The sequence below is a fragment of the Euphorbia lathyris genome, chromosome 2, assembly GCF_963576675.1.
Source record: "Euphorbia lathyris chromosome 2, ddEupLath1.1, whole genome shotgun sequence".
NCBI classification, from domain to species: domain Eukaryota; kingdom Viridiplantae; phylum Streptophyta; class Magnoliopsida; order Malpighiales; family Euphorbiaceae; genus Euphorbia; species Euphorbia lathyris.
This window is the reverse complement of record NC_088911.1, coordinates 116930619-116948215: the sequence shown is the minus strand read 5'-3', so window position 1 is coordinate 116948215 and position 17597 is coordinate 116930619. Positions and strand designations below refer to the sequence as shown.

The 17597-nt window shown below is 35.2% G+C and overlaps 1 protein-coding gene across 1 annotated transcript; it reads left to right on the top strand.

The window, feature by feature from the left end:
• Positions 1 to 3681: 3681 nt before the first annotated feature.
• Positions 3682 to 5566, top strand: LOC136219630 (auxin-responsive protein IAA14-like). The gene is made up of 5 exons (XM_066007105.1): positions 3682 to 4119; positions 4213 to 4418; positions 4806 to 4941; positions 5168 to 5229; positions 5319 to 5566. The coding sequence occupies exons 1-5, from the start codon at positions 3869 to 3871 to the stop codon at positions 5354 to 5356; spliced, it is 693 nt and encodes a 230-aa protein (XP_065863177.1). The 5' UTR covers positions 3682 to 3868; the 3' UTR covers positions 5357 to 5566.
• Positions 5567 to 17597: the final 12031 nt, after the last annotated feature.

Below are 17597 nucleotides of genomic sequence, written 5' to 3'. Positions count from 1 at the left end.
TGTATTTTTGTGTGTGGTATGGTCGAATGTAAGTGTAAATGCCAGAGCCAAAGATTCAGAGGGATGCGTAATTTAGGGTTTTATTATATAACTTGAAAAATGGAGATGTATGATTTAGTGTTTTGGTAGGTAGCATGTTGATGAGATCGCATGCTATATGTCATAGCATAATTCCAATACTTGAGAGGAAGAGATGCATTTCTAGTAGAGTGATGGATGTATCAACTAAGTGCTGAATTTTACGTTCAGCAATTCCGTTTTGGGCATGAGTGTGAGGGGAAGCTAATTTATACACAAGACCTTTGTCTTTGAGAAAAGGTTTTAGTTTCTGGTATTTACCTCAAAAGTTAGAATAAAAGTTCTCATGTAAAAAGATTTTCCAAAAAACTTGATCTTTAACCAGAAAATGATTAGGCCAAAATTTAAAATAACAGTCATTATTTTTGGTGAATTTTTGAACGGATAATAAAGATTTTGTGAGTTAAGAACTAAAAGTGCATCATTGATTTTCAGATTTTGAATTCTAGTACAAATAGTGTGATAAATAATATACTTAATATATTAATTTTAAATTGTGAAATTTATTATCAAACAGTTTCTTAATTAAAGATTGACTTCAGTGTTTCTAAATTAAAAAAAAAACTAATTATTAATTTATTAAATAATTATATTTTAATTATTAATATATAATTGATAATTTGAATTTATTAAACACCTCCTCTTAAATTGAAACCAACTTAAAGGATCTTACTCAATCCCTTTCATCATATAAAGATAGTTCATATTTTTTCATTCATCTTGGAAGTACTCTATTTCCGTTTTTTAGAATATATTTATTTATTGTTTAAAAAAATATATATATTTATTTATATTCGATATTACGTTTCTTATATACTTGAATTTTACTAAAAAATTATGAACTAATCATTAGTATTTGTCCAATTTTAGAAATTATTTAATAAAATATATATAAAGTATATCTACTAGATTTTCTTAAATTATGTGTAAAATGAAAACCATTTACTTTTATTATGGATGAATGGATTACATAAATACTGAAAATGATATATTGAGAGCGAGAGTACTGATTTGGAAAGGCAAATTTTAATGGCAAATAACATCTTTCGCCCCTACTTGTTTTGATTTTAGTTGATTGAGCCCATATTCTTTTAGGGTTATCGATATTTCTTGTAGCGCGGATAACGTCTGATGTGAACAGAAGAAGTCCCACGAACTTTGTATTATCGGTGACGCTTCTTCAACTACGCTGAGATAAATCGGGAGAGGAAACGACTAATCCATGAGCTAAGAACGATTGCACGAGGGGGCGGCGGACGGTACGTAACAACCTGATTCAATACTATGTAGATAATGTCCGTTTTGGTCCAAATCCAACATATTGAGCCTTACGGCTTGAAAACGCGTATGCATGTATTGAATACACACTTTACTAATAAGCCTCAGTCTCTCTCTCAATTTTTGATGTGGGGTTCAGTTCATTCATGTCCTCATTGTCATCCTTTAAGGTCGCTTATTGCTCAGACCTTCTATCCTGACGCAACCCACTCCAGACCGGGTCATTATAGGCCCACCAGCTTCCACTTGGTTCATCCCCAAACCACAAATCGCACGTGAAGAGTCCGCTTTGATACCAATTGTAACAACCTGAATGTGATACCAATTCTAACAATGTGATTATGATACCAATTGTAACAATCTCGCACAATAGCATATACATAATATCCGTTTTGGTCCAAATCCAATATCTTGAGCCTCATAGATTTAAAATGTGTATGCATGTATTGAATACACATCTTACTGATAAGCCGCAATCAACCTCTCTCCATTTTCGATATGGCATGCAGTTCATTCCTTCCTTCATCATAACATTTGGATCGCTCCTTGCTCAGGCCTTCTATCTTGGCGCCATCCACTCCGGATTGGGTCATTATAGGCCCACCGGTTTCCGCATAGTTCATCCCCAGACCTCACATCATACGTGAAGAGTCCGCTCTGATACTAATTGTAACGGTCTGGTTGTCATACCAATTGTAACAACCTGACCCAATACCACGTATATATTATCCGATTGGCTCAAATCCAACCTTTTAGGCTTCACGGCTTCAAAACGCGTCTGCATGTAGTGAATACATACCTTACTAATAAACTTAGTCACTCTCTCTATTTCGATGTGAGATTCAATTTATTCTTACTCCTATCATCATCTCTTAGAATCGCTCCTTGAGCAGGTCTTGTACCTTGTGTCACCCACAATGGACCAGGTCATTACACAGTAGGGAGAGAGAGAAACATCCTTTTCGCTATCTTTAGTGTATTCTTTTGTATTAGGATTTAAATTATTGTCTATTTGTAGAGAGATGCTAGAGCAAACCTTAGCCTTCTTGCCTCTCTTTTGGGTCTGGCTTATTCTATTTACGGACAGACTTTACATTCGACCCAAACCCAAATATTTCCAACAACCCTAATATTTTATGTTAACATATTAAATAGCTAATCTTTTATTTTATTTTTATAACATCAAACCACTAAGAACATCTTCAAGAGACTCTTAGTAAACTCTCTAAAAATAATATAAATAATTGACTCTTAGTGGTTTAAGAGTGACTATATCATCTCCAATAATTCTCCTTATATTCACTTCTTATTTATTATTTTATTATTAAAATTATTAATTATTTATATTTACCAATAGTGAGAGGAGAGAGACTCATCAACAATAAATTATTAATAAAAAATGAATTAAGAAGACACTAGGAGATGGAGAGAGATTCTCTATTAGTAGAGATGATTGAGAGGCTATTAGTGATTTGGAGAGCCACTAAGAAGTTGTTGGAACTGATTTTTAACTCTCTCTCCCCTTAAATTTTGACTTAAGAATTAAATTAAGAGATGGTTAGAGATACTCTAATAACTAGAAAAGTCAACTATATAGTCTTTTTATGTTTGATTTATTTATAATAATAAAAAATTAAAAATCTTAATTTTGAACTGTAAGAAAACAGTTTTGATGCAAATGAAATGACTAACCCTTCTAAATATTTAGATCTAACTAAATTGAAAAGCAGTGACTCAACGTGATAAAAAAAAAATAAAGGGCTACATTAGTAGCCTTTTGAACTGTTGGAAATATTTATTAACTTTCTAAACTTACAAAATGTTTATTTACCTTTTTAAATTTATTTAAATTTATCTATTAGTTGCCTACCTGAATTTATTTAAAATGATCTATTCATCTTTTAAATTTTAATTAATGATGCCTATACATTTATTTAAAATAAATGATAGACAGTTCAATTTATCATAATTCTATCTTGTTAATATGAATTTAGATAACTTAAGAGTTAAAAAGAGCAGTTTTGATCACATGCACTTAACGAACATGTAGAATTTGCTTATTCACCGTTAAATCTAGGTTTATTAGAATTTTAAGGTAGAGATTCAAAGCTGAGGCTTAGATTTAATAAGGCTATATCTAATGGTAAATGAACAAATTTATAGATACTTATTAATTAGTTTTGTTAGGTGTATTAAGTTATAGAGAATTATAATAAATGTGGAAGAAGTGACCACGTGTCAAGAAACCAAGGAAGAAGCACTTGATATGACATACACATGCAACCATACACACAACTCTCCAACACAGTTATATTATTGGGGTCTCTCTCTTTAGCTACCTTGCAAAACACACACAAAGAAAGAAAGAAGAATAAGACACCAACATTTTACAACCAGCAGAAGAAGAAAATAAGGAAACAATCAAACAGCCATCATCACCAACAAGAAAATAAAGAAGAAGAACAAGAAGACACATCAAATTAGACTCCAAAAACTTTGACAACTTTAAGAAATGGCAACCAGCTGTGATTTGAACTTGAAGGAGACTGAGCTATGTCTAGGATTACCCGGCGGCGGTGGCAAGAATGAAGTAGCTGCTGCTGCTCAGGTGGAGACACCTAAAGCCACCGGAAAAAGAGGGTTTTCTGAAACTGTTGATTTGAAGCTCAATCTTCACTCTAAAGATCTGAATGAAAATCTCAACACTTACACTACTCCTTCTAAGGACAACAACAACAACAACCCTTCCAAGCCTCCTGCCAAGTAAGTCGCTAACTCGCTGTTTTCTTGTAGTGTTAATTAGCCGAATTCCGGGGGGAAAGTAGGGTTTTATAAGTGTTTTGTTAATGTTTTCAGGGCACAAGTAGTGGGTTGGCCACCAGTTAGATCTTACAGGAAGAACATAATGGCACAGAAGAGCAGCAGTGAGGAAGGAAGTGCTGCATTTGTCAAAGTCTGCATGGATGGTGCACCCTATCTTCGTAAGGTTGACCTCAAGATGTACCAAAGCTATCAGCAACTCTCTGATGCCTTAGCCAAAATGTTCAGTTCCTTCACTATGGGTAACTCTATTTCCCCCCAGATCTATGCGTATTCTCGGGTCTTATCTATCAGTTTAAACAATTCTTTCATACGTTATTAGAACAGTGATCGAGTGTTCAAATTCTGACAAGTACGAATGAAGATAAACATGAGAATTTGTTCGGAGTTAAAGGACAGACAAAAACTGGTACTTGTTATCTTCTTGTTTGCTCAAAAAAGCAAAAAAGAGGAGCAAGCATGAATGTATAATGAGATCAAGTGGAGTTTAATTAACTTAATTTAGTATGATTGTTTAGTAGTTGTTCAGATCTAGCTCGTGGGAAGGATGATTATTAGTACTACTTATTATTAATAATATAAAAGATTCTACTTTATGCTAAAAGATTTTATGTTATTAATTTATGAAGGTAATTATGGAACTCAAGGAATGATAGACTTTATGAATGAAGGCAAGCTCATGGATCTTCTCAACAGCTCTGATTATGTGCCTACCTATGAAGACAAGGACGGTGACTGGATGCTCGTCGGTGATGTTCCTTGGGAGTACGTTCTTTTTTCTCTTCTTACCATGCAAAATTTACGATACTCCGAAAGTAGTACATCCGAAACTATATAGTATAAGTTCTCCAAAAGTCATAACATATTTTACAACTCAAAATATTTATCCGTTAGAACTTTGCATAACGCTAACAATTTAGATCAATGGAATTCTTCTTACTTTTATCTCTCGGTTGAAACTTTTAGATTAAATAGTTGCTTGGAATTTCAGGATGTTTGTTGATTCGTGCAAGCGCTTGCGCATAATGAAGGGCTCTGAAGCTATTGGACTTGGTAAGGATCACCTAAACTTTAACTTTATTGTATTTTATTTTTGTGACAAATTACTTATATGACATGAATTTATAAAATAAAATTTTCAGCACCAAGAGCTATGGAGAAATGCAAGAGCAGAACCTGAAGAATATAGTGTATGAAATGCAAGAGCAAATGGGTGTTTGATTTTCTTTTCTTTTATTTTTGTTATTTTGTTTTGAAAGTGTTTGTATTTTTATTTTGTTGGTATATAGATAATCAAAAGATCTAGAAATTTGTAATGGACACCAAGTAATAAACTACTTAATCCTATGTTTATTACTACTTAATAATTTTTCCCACCCCCTTTTTATTATTGTTTGTTCAATGTTTTATTCCTTCAATTTTTATTAATTTCATATCTATTTTTCAATCAGAATATATTCCCTTTTTCTTTAATTAATTCAATTTGCATAATTAATTGAGAGGGATCGATCGTTTTGTTATTAAATTCATGACCCAACTTAGGAGGGGAACATGGCCATGTGCGACTTGATGGGGGCTTTCAATAATGTCCATTTGTTTATGGTATATCTACATATATAAATACAAATGAATTGATATAAATACATTTTAAATAAATTCAGATAATAACCAAAATATATTTATATTATTGATTGGTGAATATGTAGTGTAGCTACCTCTATCTACAGACTGAATGTGCTTGTCTTTCTATAATATATGGTTTTATAAATAACGGATTTAGTTTCTACGTATAAAATATTGTAATTTTAAATTTAACGATACATTTAATAAGATTTAAAATTATATTTTTTTTACGTGGTCCACTCTTTCCGAATAAATTAAATTAATACCTTCACATGGTATTTAATTTAATTATATTATTTTGTAGAATTTTATGGGATCACTAACCTTTAATTTACGTCAATCAATGCACATATATGAATTATTATTTCATCTCTTGTTTTTATTACACATTTTAAGCAAAACTTCTTGGATCTGGCACCATGGCGGCAGCTTCTTGTTTTATTTCTAAATTATTGATATAGTATATAGTTTTTGACATGTTGGGTTCTGAAAGTATGCTGATAAAATGAGCTGCAGAAGGAACCAAAAAATATTAATTGTCTCTTAATTAATTTTATGTCAATGCATAAATCTAGCTTTCTGTAGGTGGATTCATAGGATATACCTTACCCTTTACTTTAGGGTATTTATTTATAGTTAGGAGACTTTATATTAAAATAAAAATGTGGCAGTTTCGTTTTTTGGACCAAAATGAAGATTTGACAGAGTGTGAGAACATTATTATTATTCGGTGAATTAGAATCAATCAAGTTTGAACATATTGAGCTGTTATTGAAATATATGTTAAATGATAATGATTATAATTACTATTAATATTAAATTGAAGATGCATAAAGATTTATTAAGCATATATTATTATATAGTTAGTGATGATTAATATCTTGAATGATTTGATTAAGAATATAGTAATTAAGAAGATGTTGGTAGATAGGTGACTTGTTTTATTTGAATATTGATTTTATAGTGCCTGCTCAAAATGAACATTCCTGCACATGGTCCGATTTTTGGCCTTGAATCCTGGGTTTATAGGGTTGATTTTTAAGGTCAATTCACCTAATCAAATTATAATTATCAGTAATTAAAATAAAATAACATAATCAACGACACTATAAACAGAAATTAAGACTTGTATGCTTCTCAAGTTCAGAGAACAAAATTAATCATTTTTCTTTTTAATCTCTTCTTTCCAATACGAATTCATGGAATATTCTCTATATATAAAATGTAAAATCTTAATAAAATTGAGGTTTTATTCCTTACATTTTACTTGTTGTGCTTCTTTATATTTTATTTAATCAAATTACAAGCATTTCTCAAAAAAAAAAAAAAAAAAATACCGATTAAGGGCTCTACATTTATACATCCACTTATAAATGCACCTGTTCGATGGATTGGACTGAGTTCGGATTGAATCCACCAAACTTTACCTAAAAATGTTTATTTCGAGTTCAATTTGGTCCGTTGTTATTTTAAGCCAGCTCAATTCTAAAAAATCAAATCGTAAACCTAGTCTAAATAAGTTTTTCTAAAAATATATATATATATAATTTTTAATAATAAAAATTAAAATTTATACTTAAGAATAAATATTTAATAATTAATATTAGTAAGGAGATATATGCTAGCCGATCAGTGCTATTTTTATAAAATTTAAGCTTGCTTTAGATATAACTAGACATTAGCAGGTTTTGGTCCATAGTCTATTTTCCTTATCCAAACCTACCCATTGGATGTAAGTTGGACGGATATCTGAACCGTAAACATGTTTATTAACAAAACTCTTGTTAAGTATTTAACAATCTATTTACGTTATAGATATAAAAACACGTATAAGCAGTTTAATTTTTTCAATTCAATACGATTTGATTCAATTTGATACCGTTCGGTTCAATTTTCAGTTAGATTTAATCTTATGTATTACAAATAGTATATTTTGACGAGATCCGAGTGTCTCAGTTGGATTCAAATTTCCTTTTCAAAAAAAAAAAACAAAGAAAGAAAGTTCTAATCTCAATGTTAACCGATATTTGAGGAATCCAGGTATTTCCCTCCCTAACGTTTGGGTCTTGTATTATAGAGCCGTAACCCATTCTGATACTGAATAAAAAAAAAAAGGCCGAAATAATATCCAGTTGACCCATCATATCCAAAAGATGTACAGATTAGAACTATAAGGTTCTCTTCATTTGGGCTTCAAGCTTCATACATGCATTTATGACAACCCACAAATTCAGTAAATAAAATATAAGGAAATTATCAAGAAATGTAATCTTATTCTTTTAAACACCGAGTACATATTTATCCTAAGTGTATTCTCAAAAAAAAAAAAACATTCATTGTTTTTTTTTTCAGACTATTGATCCAGTTTTAATTATTCTTTTAGTTTTAGTTTTGATTTTATTTTTGAATTTAAGATTAGTTTGAATTGTGGTTTTTATTGTATTTTTTGAATTTAAGATCATCTCTCTGAATTTAAGATCACTGACTGAATTGAATTGTATTTTTTATTATGGTTTGGATTGTATTTTTTAATTTAAGATCAGTCTGAATGTTTTTTTTTTTTTGTAATTTGTAGTTTGTTTTTTTTATTGTAATTTGACAAATTTGTAGTTTAGATGGTAATTTAAGATAAGTCTGAATGTATCTATGTGAAAAATGTGATTTTGTGAACATCAGGGTCTGTCTGAAATTTCAGTCTGATTATGTTATTATATGAATTGATTTTGTTATTTGTTGTTGATTCTTTAAATTAATTTTGCTTGTATTTTTTTAATTGATTTTGTTATTTGTTGATTCTTTACGATTATAGTAATAGAATTTAGTATTTAACTTATTTGAGGCATTAATTTTGATTTAGTTTCATTCACGTGTTCTAGGTTTTTTTATAGTGGAAGTTGGTTTCAAATTCCATCTTCCTACTTCAAGAATCCAGGGTTAAAGTTTTTCAGGTGCAATTGTTCTTAATAGTCAGATATTATATTTGTTGATGAGAGATGATGCCTAAAAAATATTTATCTGGAAGTGAGAAAAGAAAAACGAGAACAAGAATTAGTGGAATCACAACAAAGGGCCCTAGATAAGTTTGTGTTTAAGAAGCCAGATTCTCATAAAAATTTGGATCAAGTAAATGAAAATTTGCATAATGAAAATCCTGAAAATGAAAATGATGAAGTTAATGATCCAATTGATCCTAATGATGTGCCAACTGCATCTAATATTGAAAATTTAGGCATTAATAATGAAAAACAAATACTTCCTCATTTGTATATATGTGATCCTTGAAATTGGGAGGGTATGGACAACAATGTGATAGATATTTTAGTTAAAAATGAGTCTATAAGAGAAATGAATCTTAATTTTCATATGGATAGTTTTTCTAGACATTTCTCATATGCATACTATTATAGAAAGTTGAGCAATGCTGAGATTAGTGATAGAAAGTGGTTAGTTTACTCCAAACATGTTGACAAAGTATATTGTTTTTGTTGTAAATTGTTAAAATCTATTAGTAACGTAACTTTGTTAGAAAATGAGGGCTTAAATGATTGGAAACATATTAACAAAAGACTCAAATAACATAAACTTAGTGTGGAGCATATGCAGGGCCGACTCGGAACTATTCGAGGCCCTAGGCGAGATACAAAATATAAACCCCTTATACATAAGTAAAATTATATATATATATATATATATATTGATAACATCGGGATATTATCGCAAGGACCAAAAGAGATAATTGCCTCAAGTATGCCACGTAGCACAAGAAGCCGCCCGGCGGATCTCCCTGGATTAGCTCTAAGAGATCCGCTGGCGGATCTCTAAGGCGAGTCTCTCCACTTTCCCAGATAACGGCTGGCCGCCGTCTCGGCCATAAATGAATCATTAATATTCTCAAAACCGTCAGGTTAAGAGTAACTTATAACCGTCAATAAATGAGCATTAATAGAGACTTTCTAGTTACCTAGGGGTTACGAATTTTCCAACTATAAATAGCCTACATCTAGGGCTACCAAAAGGTACATTCATTCTTACGTTCCCTCATCCTTGTCAATACAGTTTATTCTTCATATTAGCTACTGACTTAGGCATCGGAGTGTCCCCGGCCGATCCCAACGGCGCCTCACAGGGACGTGATCCGATCAGAAGTTTCTCCAGTGTTATCAATTGGTGCGGTGATCGTGGAATCCTTGGTCAGATAAAGGATTTTTCGTTCACACTGAAACATCATGACGGAGGAAAGACTAAATTTCTCCTCTGGGATTAAATCATTGATAATTACACCGCCAAGTGCTGGTCGCACATATATGACCACTCATGAGAATTATTATAAATATCACAAGGAAGATTGCTACACTGATGCTAGACTCAAAGAGGACTCGACGAAAAGGAAGAGAAAAGACATAATTAACGTCATAGCTGGCGGACCAGGTTATCAGCCAACAGCAAAAAAGGCAAGGGTGACCACCCTTGAAAGAACGTCATTAAACCGCCCTTTTTCAGATGCAGGTCAGAAGATTGCACCCCATGCGGACGCACTGGTCGTCACCATGATGGTTGAAGGTTGGGAAATGAGGCGAATAATGATTGATACGGGAAGTTCATGTAACATTATTACGCGAGGAGCATTTGCCAAACTCAAGATTGATCCTGTCCGGATAGAACCAACTGTGGTCGATATTTTAGGAGTCACTGGACATACCATTCAGACGAAAGGTCAGGTTACTTTGGATTGCGAGCTTACCGGGGATGATCAAGTTTGGAGAGAAGATTTGGAGTTTTCGGTCTTAGACGGACAATTAGCTTACAATATTATCCTTGGACGACCTTTTATCTCCGGAGTTGCAGCTCTTATCTCCATTCGCCATTTAGCACTCTACATTCCCACGGTCAAGGGATGCATGATGGTCAAAGGTTGTCAAAAGGAGGCCCAAGAGACATATTCCGCATCCTTAATGATTCGCCCTCAATCTAAGGAGGAAGATGAGGAGGAACACGTCACAATGGCTTTGGGGGAAACCGAAATGTACCCTATGGCGGATGGGAAGCAGGTGCGGATAGCTAAAAGCCTACAAGGTGAGATCAGAGACGCAATCACCAAAGTACTTGGCGAAGCTGAAGATGTTTTCGTATGGAAAGATGAAGTACTCCCCGGAATTAGCCCAGACGTGATCACCCACAAACTCAACATTGACAAAAATACGGTTCCTGTGGCTCAGAAGCGGAAAACCATGGTCCGGAAAGGCAAAAAGTGATTGAGGATGAAATCGCCAAGCTCCAAAAGGCGGATGCCATCGAGGAGGTGCTTTATACCCAGTGGTTGGCGAACGTCGTACTAGTCAAGAAAGCTGGCGGATCTTATCGTATGTGCATCGATTTCACAGATCTTAATAAAGCTTGCCCCAAAGATAATTATCCTTTGCCGTGCATAGACATGCTTGTAGATGGAACTGCCGGTCACGCAATGTATTCCTTTACTGACGTAAAGTCTAGCTATCATCAAATCCCTATGGAGCCCTCGGATAGAATCAAGACCTCGTTCGTGACGCATCAAGCCACTTATTGTTTCAAAGTTATGCCCTTCGGGCTCAAGAACGCGGGAGCTACCTATCAGAGGATGATGAACAAGATATTCGCGGACAATAAAAGTGGTAATTATTCCGTCTACGTAGATGACATGATCATTAAAAGCATGACGGCAGAAAGGCATGCGGAGGATATAAGGGAAGTACTGAGCGTACTGCGACACCACAACATCAAATTAAATCCCGAGAAATGCACTTTTGGAGCTACATATGGAAAAATTTTAGGATTCATGATCAGCGAAAAAGGAGTTAGCCCAAATCCTGACAAAGTCAAAGCAGTTCTTGAGATGCAAGCGCCCCGGAATATCAAGGAGGTACAACGCCTTAATGGGCGTATTATAGCCTTGGGCAGGTTTATTTCTTGCTCAGCCCGTAGATGTCAGCCTTTTTTCGAAGTTATCAAACAGCAAAAAGCATTCGAGTGGAATGAAGATTGTCAGAATGCCTTCGAAGGAATCAAGCGGTTCCTCACAGAACCACCTATGATGAGTCGACCTTTGAAGGGAGAAGATTTATACATGTATGTATCGGTCACGGATAAAGCCGTATGCACGGTCATGATACGGGAGGAGGATGGCCAACAGTTCCCAATTTATTACGTGAGCAAGGTTTTGAAAGATGCTGAGACCAGATATTCAAAACTAGATAAAATGGCACTGGCTGTTGTAACCACGGCAATTCGCCTTAGGCCATATTTTCAGGCACATACAGTAATAGTTCGTACCAATATACAAATGAGAAAAGTATTACAGAAGCCGGACACTTCGGGAAGGTTGATGGAGTGGGCGATCCGCCTGGGCGAATTTGATGTAAGATATGAAAGCAGGTCATCATTGAAAAGTCAAGTCCTGGCGGACTTCGTGAATGAATTCACTGATGAGGGGATATCTCATCCCAAACCTCCGTTAGAAGAATGGTCGATGTATACCGACGGGGCTTCATCGGCGGAGGGAGCAGGGGTGGGAGTTGTGATCAAGGGTCCCCATTACATAAAATTGCGGTACGCAGCAAAACTAAATTTCCATGCCACTAACAATGCTGCGGAGTACGAAGCTCTAATATTGGGTTTACGTCTACTTCAAGAGATCACCCCAGAACGGATCGTGATCTACAGCGATTCAAAACTAATGGTCAACCAAGTCATCAAGAATTACGAGGTAAAAGACGAGATCCTGGCCAAATATGTAGCAGAAGTCAAAAAATTGCTAGATAACCTTGAAGCTAAAGAAGCCAGATGGGAATTGGTTCACATACCAAGAGAATCCAATACGGAGGCGGATCAATTGGCCAAAATGGCTTCTTGTGAGGCAAATTGGGCGGATCCGGACTGTCCCTTCGAAGTAAAAATGGCTTCGGCATTTGTATCTGCGGAAGTATCTCTACTCACAACAGTGGAAGATGATTGGAGGACGGTCATCCGCCAATATCTGCTAAATGGAACATTACCTGAAGATAAAGAAGAGTCACGAAGGATAATCAGAAGGGCAGCTTATTTCTCCTTGATCAACGATGGTCTCTATAGAAAATCCTTTAGCCATCCTTGGCTGAAGTGCATTCTACCTGAAGAGGGACAACAAATCCTTAAGGAACTACACGAGGGATCTTGTGGGTCACATGAGGCATCCGCCACGATTTTAAAAAAATCCAGGTTAGCAGGTTTCTACTGGCCCACAGTCGAGTTAGACGCCCAGAGTTTGGTAGAATCTTGTCACAGTTGCCAGATTCATGCAAATGAGTCACACACCACCAAGCACATCCAAAAACCAATTATTGAAGGCCGTCTGTTCGCCCTCTGGGGAATAGACATTGTTGGCCCATTTCCTCCAACTCGCCGGCAAAAGAGGTACGTAATAGTAGCAGTGGACCATTTCACCAAATGGGTGGAAGCTGAGGCTGTTTCCTCCATTACAGCGGAGCAGATAGTAGAGTTTGTCAAGGACGACATCGTGGGAAGATACGGCATTCCACACACTATTATCACCGACAACGGGACACAGTTTAACTGTGGCAAATTCAAGGCTTTTTGTGAGGGATTGGACATCCTGAACAGATTCGCTTCCGTTTATTATCCTCAGTCCAATGGAATGACCGAAGTAACCAACCGAACAATCGTAAAAGGGATAAAAAAGAGGCTAGGAGAACACGACAAAAAATGGGCGGATCAACTTACAAGTGTTTTGTGGGCCTATCGTACCACTCCAAGAACTGCTACAGGAGAAACGCCATTCGCCCTTTCTCATGGAGTGGAGGCCGTAATCCCAGTTGAAATACAAGTCCCTAGTGATCGAGTGGCCTTTTATTGCGAGGAGGACAATGGCAAACGGTTAAGGGACCACCTAAATCAGGTCGAGGACCGCAGGAACCAATCCTATGTACGCATGGCAGTGTATAAACAGCGGATTGCATCTTATCATGATAAAAATGTCAAGCTTATGGATCTAAAGATGGGGGATCTGGTGCTTCGCAAAGCTGATGAAATCCAATCTCGAGAAGGCAAAGGCAAGTTAGGGATTAATTGGATAGGTCCATACCAGATAGTGGAGAAGGTTGGACCAGCCACATTCAAAATACAAGATATGGAGGACAATACGCTACCACGCACGTGGAATCTCCAAAACCCCCGCAAATACTTTGTCAGAAAATAGAGCGCGCTCACGGTCTTGAGTACTCTTTTTTCCTTTAGCAAGCTTTTATCCCATGTGGTTTTTCTTGTTAAAAGGTTATCAAATGAAGCTCCTTTGTAAAAGACCTATTCACTGTAATAAGGTGTCTTTCCAATCAATAAACATTGTTGATCAACTTTACGTCTTTTACTACTGCAATTTCAGTATTCCATAAAGAGAACATCCCAAGTTCTCTACATTAACAATAGATCCGCCACTTGGCGGATCATGGTCACCAATAGAGTTAAAACGATCCTTGGACGCAAGGTCTCTACACTCTCATACCCTTCCCAGAGAAGGATTTATAAGTCCTGCGGGCGGATCATTTTACCTCAAAGATAGGTAGCAAATTGAACCCCTGGGCAGCTTTACTTCCTCTAAGAAGGAATAGAACAGCTTCAAAACCTTCACAAAGGTTCATACAATGGAGTATGGCTGGCCACCTACTCCAAACCAAAATCTCTAAGCAAAATCGAAAAAATAGGGTTACCCCCTTCTTCTTCGCCCTCGCCGCTTGAGGGTCCTCCTCCACAGCCATAGATTCGCCACCAGTAAAGATATCTCTTAAGGAACAAAACCTAATGAAAAGACGAAATCAAAGACTGGTAGTATCCCTTTAAAAATCATCTGTCACAACTGTGATGTTACTACACGCGTCGGCCATAAAAGAACATTGAACAGAATGCTCGCAGAAGCATAAGACGACGCGCAGAGGACCCAAAAGCCCTGAAGGACTTTAAAGGCATTTTGGGGGGGCTTCTGATAACATCGGGATATTATCGCAAGGACCAAAAGAGATAATTGCCTCAAGTATGCCACGTAGCACAAGAAGCCGCCCGACGGATCTCCCTGGATTAGCTCTAAGAGATCCGCTGGCGGATCTCTAAGGCGAGTCTCTCCACTTTCCCAGATAACGGCTGGCCGCCGTCTCGTCCATAAATGAATCATTAATATTCTCAAAACCGTCAGGTTAAGAGTAACTTATAACCGCCAATAAATGAGCATTAATAGAGACTTTCTAGTTACCTAGGGGTTACGAATTCTCCAACTATAAATAGCCTACATCTAGGGCTACCAAAAGGTACATTCATTCTTACGTTCCCTCATCCTTGTCAATACAGTTTATTCTCCATATTAGCTACTGACTTAGGCATCGGAGTGTCCCCGGCCGATCCCAACGGCGCCTCACAGGGACGTGATCCGATCAGAAGTTTCTCCAGTGTTATCATATATATATATATATATATATATATATGCAATACCCTCTCTTTTGACGTAAAAATACCTTAGAATTGAAAAAAAAAATGAAAAAAATATATATTAAAAAAAATTAATATTTATCTAAAAATTGCTCTAGCCTTTTGAGATGTAAAATTACTAATTAAATTTTTATATCAATGTTCTTTTTTTTTGAAGAAATATTCAATGTCCTTTAATGTCTCGTTTTCAATAGACAATAAAGCTAATTCATTTAATCTTTTTTCAGACGTAATAAAATGAAATAATTTTTAATCAATATACCAAATTAAACCCCAAAATTAAAAAGGAAGTATAAAATAAATTAACAAGATAATAAGTAATTTTATACCTATTGTTTGTACACGTTTCGTTTGAATGAAGATCAGTAGTGTATGAAAATTAATCGAGACTAGTTGTGAATTAAAATTTTATTTTTGTAAATAGATGAGAAATTGTAAAGAAATTTAATAGAAAAAATTTATAATTTATAAGGTATATATAGGTATTTTTTATATTGTTTAAAGTTTAAAAAATATAGATATTACAAATTTATTATAAACGGTAATATATATATTATATTGAATTTGGATAGAATGATGGGGTCGCGATTAATTTGTTTTATAAACAGCAAACCAGCAAAAACAATAAAAACCAGAACAAGGAACTATACGAACACAGGAAAAAAAATCAAACACTCAAGATGCCTTTAGCAGCAACATGCCTGGGTAAAGCAATACCCCTCAAGTCTAATAACATCACATTATGCATATCTGCAGGAGTAACAATGAGCTCTGTGATCCCAACTGGAAAAACATGGGCTTTCTTAGCAAGAAAATCTGCACTTCGATTACCTTCCCGCAGAACATGAATTAGCCGGGTGTTAGACGAGGTGCCGCGGCCTAATCTCCCGGGCGGACCGGGGGGTGGACAACCTCATGGCGACGTAAGCGGTGATTGGCGCCGAAAGCAACCAATCGTGGAATCAAGCTGCTCGGTAGGACCGGAGCTCGGAGATATGGAAGAGTCGCCACCCACGAATGGGAAAATGAACACCGATCCCTTGCGGGAGACCGGTGTGGGTTCGGAAAACTTAGGTACGAGCCGAGAAGGCTAGCTCCTTTCCGGAGAAAGGCTACTAGGCACCCCGACATCGCCCGGTTATGAACCACCGGCCTCCTACTCAGCATGTTAGGCGATAACGGACTAATCGTATACTTCTTTAAGTTTAAAATTCATTTGAAACCCTTTTCTTTCTTTTTTCAGAAACCGTTTTGAGCATATATTATTGGAAGGCCATACTAGTAAAGAATCACCCATTTATGTTATACATACACAGAGAAGGGGGAGAAAGAAGTGATTTATTTACAACTTCATTTACATGTCACGCTGTGTGTTTATTCTACACTAACTTATTTTCCCCAAAACGAGTTTATTTACATGGTTCGCACCTTAATCACCGTTGGAACGATTTAGATGCGTTTTAAAACCCCGTTTGATGAAGTTTTACCCGAATCGCCGTTGGAACGACTCGAGTGTTTGAAAACGTTAGGATAAGAACCTTTTAATGAGAAAACGTGGTTAAACATACAAGTCAATATCATGTTGTACAAATCCTTTAAGAAAATGATTCTAAAACTCTATTATTCACAAAGAAAACGATTTTAATTATAATGTTCGCTTAATCCGCCGTTGGAACGGACTAAGGTTTTAAGATGTGGTGTTTTGAGAAATGATTTGAAATGTTAACAAAAACAACTCTATTTACTTACATTAGGAAACTCTAAAAATTCATTAGTTTAAATAATTATATTGAAAGCTCTCTTTTTGTGATTTATTTTCCTCTCTTATTTAATGGACTCTCTACCTATTATACTTGTAATAATAAACCCATTTAAACCAAGACTCATACTCAAATAAAGCCCATTTGAAACATGGACCCATGAATGATCCAAAGGAATAAAGAAAGTAATTCTAGCATATATATATACATTTAAATCAAAAAAATAGAATAAGAAAATAAAAGTTTATACAAAAGAAACTATATGTATATAAAAATAGTAGGTACAATATATCTATACTTTAAAAATGTGAAAATAGTAAGTAAATCCTATAACTAAGAAAATAATATTCATCCAAAAATAATTTCCTTCAATAACCACTAAAATAATCCAAATATCCCAAAACTACATATATACATATCTATTATAGTTTTAAATATCAAAAATAACATATACTAATATATATTAATTATTTTCCAAAATACCCAAGTAAATAATCTACAAAATAGAATCTAATAGAGCCCAAATAAATAAAA

Excerpts from the sequence above, each read along its gene's own strand:
- LOC136219630 (XM_066007105.1), top strand. The coding sequence starts at position 3,869 with ATGGCAACCAGCTGTGATTTGAACTTGAAGGAGACTGAGCTATGTCTA. Across the intron at positions 4,419-4,805 it reads GTTCAGTTCCTTCACTATGG|GTAATTATGGAACTCAAGGA; the intron begins GTAACTCTATTT and ends TAATTTATGAAG. Across the intron at positions 4,942-5,167 it reads GTCGGTGATGTTCCTTGGGA|GATGTTTGTTGATTCGTGCA; the intron begins GTACGTTCTTTT and ends TTGGAATTTCAG.